The sequence below is a fragment of the Gopherus flavomarginatus genome, chromosome 2, assembly GCF_025201925.1.
Source record: "Gopherus flavomarginatus isolate rGopFla2 chromosome 2, rGopFla2.mat.asm, whole genome shotgun sequence".
Lineage (NCBI taxonomy): Eukaryota > Metazoa > Chordata > Testudines > Testudinidae > Gopherus > Gopherus flavomarginatus.
The window spans coordinates 102653550-102667028 of NC_066618.1; the positions used below are offsets into that span (position 1 = coordinate 102653550).

General features: G+C 39.6%; 1 protein-coding gene across 1 annotated transcript in view; it reads left to right on the forward strand.

Annotated features, from left to right (window-relative positions):
* The window catches only part of RAMP3 (receptor activity modifying protein 3), a 110558-nt gene that overhangs the window by 17518 nt on the left and 79561 nt on the right, over window positions 1–13479 (forward strand). The window contains exon 2 of the mRNA XM_050937824.1: window positions 12476–12505. Coding sequence (XP_050793781.1) covers window positions 12476–12505 — 30 coding nt within the window. The remainder of the gene's footprint in view (window positions 1–12475; window positions 12506–13479) is intronic.

Consider the following 13479-nt stretch of genomic DNA (forward strand, 5'->3'; position numbering starts at 1 on the left):
TAAAAATTGATTGGGAGGAGTAAATAAAAGGGTCAGGTAGTAGGGCAACGGTCAAAGCAAACTGGTTTTTCATTCAAACAAACCTGGATCTCTACTAGGTTCTTTCTTTCTTTCTTTCTTTCTTTCTTGCTAGATTTTGGCTTAGCCCAAATAGTAAACTGGTAACACCATCTCTGGCTGCATTCTTTTCATGTGGCCTACAAATAATCAATGCTAACTCACTTCCCCCTCTGTGCCTCAGTTTCCCTGTCTGTGAAACGGGGATAAATGATGCTGCCCTGCTTTGTAAAGCGTTTTGAACTCTACCAATGAAAGAGCTATAAAGGAGATAGATATGATGATTACTATTATTAGAAAAATACAAAGCAGATTGGAGGAAACTGGGATATATCCCCAAACTCCCACTTCTAGTGAGCACAAACTACCCATTGTGGGAAATACTTGATTCCTCTTTAAAGTGCTGACCCTAAGGAGAGTCAGCTTACATACTTCTTATTACCTCCTAGCTGTGAGTGCATCCTCTGAACCTGTGCTGGGAGTAACCTCCCACGAAGCTGCTGTCTAGCTTGGATGCGATCTTGTAGTAGGAGCAGTGTACAGCGGGGGTGAGGGGACCTCCTCTAGGGCACAAGATCACTATACCTGCCTTTACAGATTTATTTAACCTTTTCACTTTTGTCCCTGTTCCCTTTCTGATGTAGGATTCCCCCCTCTGTCCCCCCCCCTCCAAAAACTATTTTAAATTGGGCCTGTGATATTTCTTTCATGCCTTATATTTGTTACGGCTGTTTGTTTCCTACTTCCTTCGTTTGTGTTGTGTTCCTTCCATTGCCCAGATCTCAGCTTCATTTGCCTCATTTCCTTTGCTGCTTTCGCAGTGCATTATGATTGTTCTCTCTCTCTCTCTCTCTCTCTCTTTTATTTTTCAATAGCCTGCTCCTCTCATAAAGGACAAACATATAATGGACAATTAGTACCAATGAGAACAAAAGACGACTTTCTGAACCATGCATAGGTACTTATAATTTGGGTTATTAAAATTATTGGAGGTGGGAGGCAACCTTTTTATTCAGATAATGTCATTTTCCCTCCCAGTACTGTAACCTTCATACATGTCAAAAATCAGGATGTTTCATATTAATTTTCTCTTTGAGGGTAGGCTGCCTCATAATCACCTCTCCTCCTCCACATCCATGCACCAGATATATTTTCTTATCTTATTTAGCAGACAGGGACTTAGTATAGGCCCAGTTTTTCAAAGCTGAGATGGATGCAGTGGCAGACATTCACTTGTACCTACCTATTTTTCAGTGCAAATACCCAATGTATGCACAAATGTCAGGCATATAGGCAGGTAAATGGCCCACTGGGTACCTTTGCCCCTCCTCCCCCTTACCTCTGTTGCTTTCATCTTAATTTAGACTTACATCCTTCAATGATATCCACACAGTGAACCCCTCCAGATGTTCAATGTTGCACCATGCATGCAATGGTTTCTGCTTCCTCAGAACAACTTCCAGGACTGAGGCCTCAGAGTGTAAATTCTTCAGGGTGGGGACTTTGCACTCTTGTAAATAATTTGCAGGCTAGTGATGTATTGGGCCCAAAGTTGAAGCTACCATCAGGCCCTGTGACCTCATATGTTTTTGTAAAGTGCCATACTCCTCTATGGTGCTCCTTTTAGGTGCTGCTAATCATAACAATCAACTGAACTATTAGTGTCATTTTTAGTTGCTTCTGTGATGGAAAATTCAGTCTTCAATCAAATCTTTGGCTCTTTGATTCCCAGCTCTAATGCTAAGACACTACTCACTCTTCCACAGAGTTCTCCACTCTCCAAAGGCCTGTGAAGAAGTTGGCGCTAGACACCCAGACCAGGGTGACGTTTCAAACTGAAACATTTTATTGTAACTTTTGTAAGAATACCATAACACGGCTTGTGCAGCCCCCTGCTGACATGTTTGTCTAGCACCCAAAACACATGCTAGGACCTTGCTCTGCTGACCAGTGCAATGTGTGGCCAACCTTTCAGCAGAGAGAAAGTGAGATGGAAATACAGCCGTAGCATTCCAACCAGCTGTGTATAAAATGGACACTTTACACCAATCTCCCTCCCCCCACCCATACTCATGCTGAATATTAATTCTGAGTGTTACGCTCACGGTATGCCTGTGCCTACTACAGTCGTCAATCATTGTATTAGAATATAATGCAAGAACACATCCAAGGGAAGTAAGCTCAGGTATTAGTGAAATTCTAGTCCTACTACTAGGAGTTACTGTAGTGCAAAGTTTCTGTAACAGAAACTGAAGCCAAGTGAAACTAGCTTGACTTTGGGTTTCATTATGAGCCTTCAAATTTGGGCCAGATGCCCAAATTTTTCAGGAAAACTGGTTCACATTTCATGCAAAACAATTTAAAGTTTAGGCAGAAGTAAGAACATTTAGTTAGACATTGTGGGCAATGACTTTTGATGTTGTTCCACTGTAAACAAGAATGCCCAGACCAAATGGTTTTAGTACAAACACTGGGGTTTTTCCAGTAAAGGAAATTCTGAATTCTTATGAAGACTTGAGAAGACGGTGGTTTCTATTTAAGCTCCAGCAAGCTACCTTCATGTGGGCTTTCCCATGTTGCCTGATTGCAGGAAGGGTGAGTTTAATTCATTTTTAGTGAACTATGGCAGGTTTCTCATGGCTTCAGCCCCTTCAGGTTGCATGTTGACTCTTGTGAGATCATCCATTTTCTCTCCCTACTAAGCTAGAGTGACAATCTCCCTGATCAAGATTTTTCCAAAGTGACTAGTGATTTTTGGATGCCTCGGTTTTTGGGTGCCCAACTTTGGACAGTTTGAGTCCGATTTTCAAAGGGTGTGCTCTCAGCTTTTTCTGAAAATCAGGGCCCATTAAATACAAAGGTAGTATCTGTTCTTAATTTCGACACCCTTAATCATGAGTGACTTTTGAACATCACAGCTGTTGTATTGAGCTGTCACACGCTGAGCTTGATCTATGTTACAAAAAGTTATTTTAAAAAGCACTTTATCCTCTAAGGTGAACAAGAACTGAACTTTCAAATTAATCTAATTAAAGTAAAAAAAAATGAATTCTGTGAGAATGACAGCTGTGAAAGTTGAAGTTCTCTGTATGGGCGCAGAACAGGTACAACATAGAATACAGCAGGACAAGCTTGGCAGTGCCTCTCCACTCCTAACCTGGAGAGATCTGTAGATAGATAACTTAGCCTTCATAGTCTGTTCTCTGCTGATGGTGCAGACGATGCCAGTTGCTAATGTTTCTGTGATGTGATTGTGAACACGTGTGGTAGGAACAGTACTGACCCATAGGCTGTCAAACAGCCGATCAGTGATGAAATATTGGTTACTTCTGACCTGACTAGAACCAGGCGCCTAGATGTGAGCAAACTGTTGAAATTCTCAGCTGTGAGTGAGTGCACAAGGACACAGTTGTTAGTAGCCTGAGAAAGATTTTTTTCCTCTAGCTGTTCCAAACGCACCTTCTAGTACAGCTAAGATGCAAGCAGATGCTTTGAAAACCAGTCTAGCTGTTGCTGTTTAATGACATGGTTGGAAAAACTAGATCACAATGTACAACTTTTGAACTCCTTTGGGAAGGGGAGGAAGGGCTTTGCTCTAGGATCAGCCGAGCCACTCTGCTTAACACTAAGCCATGGTTCCCTTAAAATAAATGGGAAGCATTTGTGAGAGAGACAGAAACTCGATTGTTTTACTGTCGATTCCCCCACCCCCTATACCTTCCACTGCTTATTCCTTCTCCTTAGATGTTCTTTAACATGAGGGCCAAGCTACTTTTCCCTGGCTCCTCAGTGACATCCGTTTGTAATTACAGCGCTCATGAGTAGCCCTAAAGGTCACTCTCTTTAGTGAGCTGTGTCTAGGCTGTCTGAATGGGAGCTCATGTTGGAAACGTCAGTCATCAATTTTCACTTCCATGAGCCTGTTCCAGTTTTCTCTCTAACATCTTGCAGGTTTATGGTTGTAGGCCTAATCCATTTTGCAGGGTTTTGCTAAATTATGATTCAGTCTTTTCAGGTCCATCATCTCCATTTACAGCTTAACATCTTAATGTTGTTGGTAAATGAAAATTAGGCTCAGAAAAGCATTGTAAAATCAATGGCTATGTTCAGCTGCTGGTGTAACCCAGGCCACAGCCTGGGATGGTGTGAAATAGGTCAGAAAGGGCATTCACAGTGGTGCAAAGTGCCTGAAACTCAGGTTGTACTGGAGGGAGGGCTGGCCTTAAGATATCCAGTGCAGCTCAGAAAGTGAGCTGCAGTGCCTGAGGAGGAGATGTTCCTAGGTTCTCCCAGGAAATGTATTAATTCAGGCATCCAGAGGATAGCCACTGCCTGTTGGGTGTCTGTGGAGTCCAGTCACGATATAAAGCTTGTTTTCCTTGGCAGAACTCTGACAGAGGGCAGAGATATAAACACTGCTGTCTCTCCTCTTGGGATGATTCTCTCTGGGCACAGCCTCTGACACAAAAGGCTGCAGGATGAATTTTGTTCAATATCTGGGTGTTTGTATTTTCCCATCATATATGATTCATTTACAAGTTAAGCCAAGATGCACCAGGGCAAATCCTCAGCTGGTGAAAATCATCATAATTCAGTTGAAGCCAATTGGACCATGACAATTGACATCAGCTGAGGAGCTGCTGCTTTCAAAAATCCCTTTTTAAAATTTTTATATTATTCTAATTTTTTAATCAAAATGTTGAGCAGGACTAACTCAAACACCTGACAGAAGTCTAAGAATATTGCATGGGCGCTATTACCTTTATCAACCAAACTTGTAATCCAGCATAAAAAGATAACAAGTTAGTTTGACAGGATCTATTTTCCATAAACCCATGTTGTTTGGCATTAATTATATTCCCCCCCTTTAATTCTTTATTAATTAAGTCCTGTATCAGTCACACCATTATCTTTCTCAAGATCAATGTCAGACTAACAGACTTATAATTACCTAGACCATCCCATTTATCCTTTTTACCTATTGGCTCAACATTAGCTTTCCTCCAGTCTCCTGGAACTTTCCCAGTGTTCCAAGACTTATTGAAAATCAACATTAATGGTCCAGTGGGGTCCTCAGGCAGCTCCTTTAAAACTCTTGGGTGCAAGTTATTTGGACCTGTTGATTTAAAAAATTATAACTTTAGTAGTTGGTGTTTCATATCTTCTGGAGATACTAGTGGAATGAAAATAGTGTTATATTATCTGACTACATCATCTATATTTTCCCCAGTACAGAACAAAAATATTTATTGAACACTTCTGCCTTTTCTGCATTATTATAGATAAACTTGTTACATATGTGGAAAAACCTGTAAAGCATGAATAAGACTCCTCAGCCATCTGAAGTCTCATCAGTGACTTTTCCTCCTGGCAGACGACATCCTTGTATTGAGGTTTAGCTGTTGACGATTGATAATTCTACCATTTCCAATTGGTAATGGACCAATACCATTGCTAGGATTCTTTATCTGCTTAATATACTTTAAAAACTCAGTCTTATTGTCCTTAACTCTGCTGGCCTTAGATGTTTTCTTGTGTCTCTTTGCTTCCCTTATCAATTTTCTACAACTTCTCGTTTATATTTACTACTATTAACTTCTCCTTTCTTCTGTTTGTTATTTATTGTTTTAAATTTTTTTTACAGTTACCTTCACTCCCCTTTTAAACCAGGTTGGTTAAAAAAACTAGGATATACAGTTAACATTGTTGTTTGCAGTATTGTTGTAGCCATGTGGGTCCCAGGACCACATCCTGAAAGAAATCTTTCCCCAACCCCCACTTCAACTCAAAGTGGTGCCAGACCCTGCCAGAACAATAGATGCAAAGTCAGCTGACATATCTTCACAACACACTATGATGATCAATACCCCCCATAAAACCTTTTTCAAGATCCATGGGTCCTACACATGTGATGTACCTTGTCCAGTTCACCAAGTGCCCCAATAACAACTATGTGGGTAAAACCAGACTATCACCATACTCTTGAATTAACTCACAGGAAAAATGACAAAAGACAAACACCGCATCATCGATGAGCAAACACTTTTCACAAAACCATCACTTCATATCTGACCTTTCAGTCTTTGTCTTCAAAGGCAACCTGTACAACACCTTCAAAAGACAAGCCTAGGAACTTAAATTCATAACTATGCTAGACACTAAAAATCATGGTCTTAATAAAGACAGTGGATTGATGGCTTATTACAACAACCTGTAACCCACTAACTCCTCTTTCATGTCCTATGATTGGAAAAGTGTTAATAGGCCACTTCACCTTGAATGGTCTCTCAGAATATGTGTTGACTACTTATGCTAAACTATTTGTTCCACTTTGTATTTAGTTGTGACACTCTGAGTACCTTTTCCAGACCTGAAGAAGAGTGCTGTGTAGCTCAAAAGCTTGTCTATTTCATTAACAGAAGTTGGTCCAATACAAGATATTACCTTGCTCATTTGTCTCTGTGAAATTAATATGGCACGCTGTAGCAAAAGCACTTAATTAGCACCTTCCCAGTCAGCTCCAATCCGGGAAATAAATCGGGGCTGATGGAAAAGGCCTGATGCCGGCTTGAGGATTGGCAACACCTGCTGGCCTGACAAGCCAAGGGCTATAAAGGCTGGGAGGGAGCCAGAAGGCAGGGGGCAGCCTGTGAGAAGTCAGTCAGGGAGGGAATGGGAGGCCTCCTAGCTGAAGGCTGACTCTGCCTGTAAAGGAGGAGAATGATCCTGTAAAGCTTGTACATAGATGTACACTGGTGCTGGGACGAAGTTAAGTAAATAAAGACAGGGGTGTCGCACAACCCTGAAGCCTCTCTGAGCCTTATTGGGGAGGGCAAGCGGGATCCAGGAAGAAGGATGGGTCATGAACCCTGTTACACACACATTAAATGGATTAAAATCTGGCTAACTGAGAGGTCTCATCATGTAACTGTAAATGCGGAATCATCTCTAATGGGTATGTTTCCAGAACCTTAAATAATTTAACATATTTATCAATGACCTGGAAGAAAACAAAATCATCACTGATAAAGTTTGTAGATGACACACAAATTAGGGGAGTGGTAAATAATGAACAGGACAGGTCACTGATAGAGTGATCTGGATTGCTTCATAAGCGGGACCCAAGCAAACAATATGCTTTTTAATATGACTAAATGTAAAGGTATACATCTGGGAACAAAGAATGTAGACCATATTTACAGGTTGGGTGATGCTGTCCTGGGAAGCAGTGGCTCTGAAAAAGATTTGGGAGTCCTGGTGGACAGTCAGCTGAACATGAGCTCCTAGTGTGATGCTGTGACCCCTGAAGGATAATGTGATCTCTGGATGCATAAACAGGGGATTCTCAAGCATGAGTAGAGAGGTTATTTTACCTCGGTATTTGGCAGTAGTGTTACTGCTGCTGAAATACTGTGTTTAGCTCTGGGATCCACAACTCAAGAAGGATGTTGATAAATTGGAGAGGGTTCAGAGATGAACCTCCAGATTGATTAAAAGATTAGATTTGAGTGATGAGTGATGGACTCAAGGAGCTTAATCTATTTAGCTTAGCAAAGAGAATGTTAAGGAATGACTTGATTACAGTCTATAAGTACCTATATGGGGAACAAATATTTAATATGAGTTCTTCAGTCTAGCAGAGAAAGGCATAAGCTGGTCCAATAGCTGCAAGTTGAAGCTGGAAAAATTCATGAAATGAGGTGTACATTTTTAAAGGTCAGAGTAATTAACCAGTGGAACAACTTATCAAGAGTTGTGGTGCATGCTCCATGACTGACCATTTTAAAATCCAGGTTGGATGTTTTTCTAAAGGATACATGCTAAGAATTATTTTGGGGAAGTTCTATGGACTGTGTTCTACAGGAGGTCAGACTAGATGATCACAATGGTCCCTGCTGGCCTTGAAATCTAAGAATCTATGTACTTTTAAGTAAGAGGATAGACAACTAAATTTTGTATATTGAACACTAAATGCTCAAGAGATAAATTTAATGTTTAATTACTTACAAAAATTTAAATAGACTGCATGCTGCATACCTACTTGTTAATGTAAAGCCAGTCTTCTGAGCATTTAGCTTTAAGATATTATGTGGATAATGGTATATTATGTATATTATAGAGGGGTAGCAACAGAATTTTGTAACACTGTATCATAGCTTATGTCTTACAAATCAGAAATAACTCTTAGCCTGTAGCCACGTCACTTGAAACTGTAATCCTGCTTGTTCTTACAAACTACGTGGTGCTAGGCCACTACTTGGATAGGATGGCACCAGGAAAGTTATGGGTTTTTTGGGAAGTGTCAGAGGTTGATTTAGTAGGAGTCATGTACACCTCTAAGGCAACATTGATCCAGCCCTGCAGCATGCTGTTAAGGGGAAATCACTGGTGGTGGATTGCTGTCTTTAAAAAGAAAACAAAGGTCTTCCTTAAACATCCATTGGCACTTTTTGTAAGAGTAGAGATATTAATCTCCCTATCCTGTCCAAATACCAATTTGGGTAATTATATTCTGCCTATCTGATGTCTATCTCTAGTTTCCACCGAGTACAATATTCTTCACATCTAGTCCTATACTAGTTCTGTTGTGCAATGTTACATTGCTAGGTTTCAGTCCAGATGTAGCTGCATTTCAGTAGTGAATAAAGGGATTTCATTGGTTTCTAAAGTTCACTTGTGTGTAGAATATGTTTGCATCAGTGCTTGTCAAATGCTTTGGAATCTTTTAGGAATTAAAATGGAATAAATATAAGAAGTTATGGCAATGTATTAACACTTCTGTGGTAACAGAAGATTAGGGAAATAAAATTGCTTCTGTCCTTCAGTTAATGAGAAATGGGATTGAAGAGAAAGTAATTTTTTCGAGTGGCAAAGACAAATTTTGAAGACTAGTGTAGATATGCCATAGAACACATTATACAGGGTATTCCAATGCTACCTTTATTGAGGAAAGAACTTCATATGCAAGCCGAATAAAACAAGAGGTACTTAACACATCCTTTGGGAAATATGTAATTCTCTAAAATCATCGAGTCTTGACAGAAATTGCAGCTTCCTGAATAAATAGTTAGGCAAGAGGGAAATATCAAAATAATATTCTCTGTTATGAGCTTTCAGAAGGCATGATGTTCATTATTGAAAAGTGTTTGGGGCACCTTTAGTAGATATTGACATTAGAGCGTCCAAATGCTATTTTAAATTTATATGGCAATTGAGGTACCATACAAATAATACTGTGGGGAAAAAAGCCAATACATAATAAAACCACACTCCCATGAAGGAGTTCTAGTGATAGCATAAATTGTAAGAATGAACCGTGAGCAATTTGTCAATGTCACCAGAACCCAGTGATTATAGCCTCTCTTTCACAATTATAGGGCAAAAATTCTCCTCTTGTGAGTCCACACTGTTACTTTCTATATTGCCCTACATCCCAGTGTAAAACTCATATCGACATCAGTAGGAATTCTGGGTCCAAGATCAGAGTGCAATGTGTGCAATAAAAGTCCATTGGTGCAGCTTTGAGAATAGGATCTCATGCTGGGGGTATGCCTTCCCTGCCAGAAAGACGTGTTTTTACCATGTGCATTAGCTGCCCCGCTGTAAAATCCTAGTAAAGATAAGGCACTCAAGTAGTTTTACTATGAAGTAAATAGGCAAGACCAATCGTGGGGTGGGGAGGTGGGATCTAGTGTTGACCTCACCTACATCATTGTAAAAACTATAGTGCCTTCTCTGCACTAGGATTTTACAGTGGGATGCACATTACTCATCACACAGTAAAAACACACCCTTTTTTGGCAGTGAAAACAAAGCCTCGATGTGAACGATTTTTAAATATATGGTAATAAAAGAACACTTGTTTCCTTATTGCTTATTACTTTCTCCTGTCTCCCTCCCCTGTCATTTTTTTTTACAACACCTGAGCATTTCCAAACCTGCCTGTGATCAGGTTTCTCCCATCATTTGCTAGAGAAGGGGGAAAAAATCCTCAATTCTGAAACTGTGGGGTGATTGATTGATTGCCTCCTGGCCAGAGAGGGTGGAACTAGGTAATAATCCATTAGATACCTGGGCCTTATAAGGAATCTAAGGGAGCTCAGTTGAAGGGGAGATTATAGAGGAGTCAGAATTCTTCTGCAGGGAGCAAGAGAAGCTCTTGTAAGGAAAGTCCTGAGGGAGGACTGTGAAAGAAGTGAGGGGATCTTAACATAGCCCTAGGGAGGGGCACAAGGCTCTTTTTGTTGATGGCTGATTGGAGCTTGTGATGTTGGACTTTTGATATCTCAGGAGGGAATGAGACTGAAGAATCATCTTACCTAGAGGACTGGGCCACAGAACACAGACAAAGGATGAGCCTGTGCAGCACAGAGGAAGTAGCTAATTGCTGTCCCACTGCCATGACCCCAGGTGGTATGACCAAAGAGGATCTCGCACTAGTGCCTGGTCTTATCTGTGTGCGTGTGTGAGATCCCTGCGAGTGTTATTTATTTTTGTATTTTTAAGTTGCTTTTTAAAAAGGGGGCACTGGAGCTGCAGATAAGTGCAATATTGACTCCTGATGCAAAGAGATGCTACAACTATCAGTAGAGATGGTTACGCTGCCACTTCCCACCCCATCTGTCCTGTAGCTTTAGCCTCATCTCCAATTCCAAACTGATTGACCCCCTTAGCTTCCAATTTCTGACCTGTTTACTGGTAACCACTGTAGCTTCTTTTTATATATGTAGAAAATAAAACTTAGTGGCAGCTGTGATTAAACCAGCAGCCAGTTAGTGTGTTCAATCTTAACCTCTTTTTTAACTATTGGTTCAATTAAGAATGTTTGTGAATGTATCTTCATAATCATTTACTAGTGAAATACAACAGGCTCTTTCAGCACTGTAATTGCGCTTTACTTGTAGCTATATGTATTATCAAAATGAATTTAATAGTCAATTAATTAGTAGGTTTTTTTAAAGTGGAATACTGGGCTCAGCCCTTCCTAAAAGAATGACATGATGTTGAATCATGAGAAAATTGTCAGTCGTGTCTCTCGTTATGGTCTCCTAGTTAAATTTTTGTCAAGAGAGGCATATATTATGCTGCTAAGTCAATAAAGGGTGAACTTAAAAAGGTTTGGAGGTTTGGGGTCTTACATGAATGTTTTCAGACTCTTTTGGTTGAGAATAGGCACAAAAACTATCTACCTTGTGGGACTTCCCATATTACTTTCTTTTGGTGAGATCAAAAATGCTATTCAAGTTTCTTTTCTTTTGACTGATGCTCTTGTATTTAAAACATGAGACTGAGAGCCAGGAGCTGTGTTCCATTGCTGGCTTTGCCATAGCCTCCTATATGACACCGAGAAAGTCTCTTAACCTCTCTCTGCTCTGGTTATCCCACATGTAAAATGCGGATAAATTCTTACCTCCTTTACCTGTTTTCTTATGGTAAGCTAAGTTCTGACTTACCTCGCAATGGTAACGTGAGGAATACTTCACTCATGACTGCAAAATACTTGGAGATCCTTGATAGAAATTTGTAAAGAAGTGTAATGTAAGATTTCCAGAGGAAATCAGGAATTGTAGGGGTGAACTTGTGGTTATACATCAAAACTTTGATTGCTTGGGAGTGGGTAGTTTTATCCTCCCCAGAAAATGTTTACTTAATCTCACAACAGAGTTGCCTGCAATTGATAAAGCACATTTTAAAATGTAGATTTTAAAAAGTTGGTGAGGAATCCACTACATTTACCATTACATTGACAGACTTGAAAAATATGTACTGCTTTTACTAAATAGATAAAACTTTTAGGTGTATAGTTGAAGCTCACATCCTTATGCTATCAAAGCATGCTGATACTTGCATTCCTGTTCTGCAGAATTCTAGTAAATTCTTGTCCAATAGAGGTTTGTACTTGTCCATAATAAAAGTTTATTCCATAGTAGAGGCTGAATTCTTCTTAGATATGGGTTCACAACAATTCTCATTGAATGGACTGGGGTTTGGGCATATATTAACTAAGACAGAATTTGTATCTATGCAATTTGAGCCATATTTCGACCTCCCACACTGTGCAATCTAGTTGACTTCAGTGATATTGCACAGGGTGTAAATGAGAGCAGAACATAGCCATCTGCATGAAGTTACTCACTTAGTTCCCTAAAAAGCCTGTATGATTTGTGTACATTAAAAGACAGATAAGAGGCAATTCTTTTTAAATAAATGTTGAGCAAATGTAAATCTTCCCATTTCTGATCAAAATAAACCCTTATGCCGGTATTTAGGGCATGTAGTGTGACTTGGAATGTTCTGTTGAATCATTAACTGTGGTCAAGATTACTTACGTATTAGATCCAATACGACACAAATTTTCATCATGCTGGAATAAAACCAAGAAATTCTAATCAGTCTCTTCTTTTTTTTTTCCTTCTAGTTAATGGCCTAATGACACTTGGATTTACAGGTGAGCTTTTTAAATTTCAAACATATATTACCTTTTTGTTGACGAGAGCCCTTTAAAAACACACACACACAAAAGCACAACATAAGAGGGTTCAGCTAGTCAACTCTAGACACTTTTGTCCGTTAGCAGTTTGCTTTTAATTTGGAATATATCTGGGGGTTTTTCAATATGTCCTAGTCTTTAACCAGTCTAGATAGTGATGGGAAAACTTTAAAATATCCTTTGGGTCTGATTTCTCTAAGAAACTTTAAGAATCATGGTCAGGGAATCAGACTGAAATGACTATGTGATCAGATTCTCTCATGAGTTGTGTCCCTTTAGTTTTAGAAGATATGCACTCATCAGGCTCTATTCATATGTTCTTTAAATCACACAAGTAAAAATATTTAATCTCTGAACAAAGCCCACCAAAAAATCCAAAGTCTACGAAAAAGAAAAATGGAGCCCACTTAGGAATCTGAGTAAATAGCTAGATTTTGTATTGTGGCCTAAAAATCAACGAATTTAGGTTTTATCACATCAAAAAATGAATTGTCTTTCAAGTTAGACCCCCCCCCCCACTTAGAATACACTGCCTCTAGCACTTTCCCACCCCACAAATGTAGTGAACACATCACTGCTGATCTCCGGTTGCCAGACACATATTGTCACATCAATTTTTGAATTTGCTCAGGGCTAGTGTTCATCAACATTAGCAAAATTCTGATGCACAATTTACCACCAGTGCTGATCCATAGATGGTTGGAAAAGTGAAAATACTAGTGTAGACAGGGCTCAGGCATTTGTTACTACCATTCTGTCTAACCCCGATCAGAGCAGAATTATATGACAAAAGAGTAAAAATCCTAAACTCAGCTTCATAGCTTCTACAATAACTACCACCAGAGATAAATTATGGGTTTGAATTTTTCTAATGCAGACAAAACCTTAGCCTCAGGAATCTTTCTTTGATAAGTGAAGGTGGTGAAAGAAGT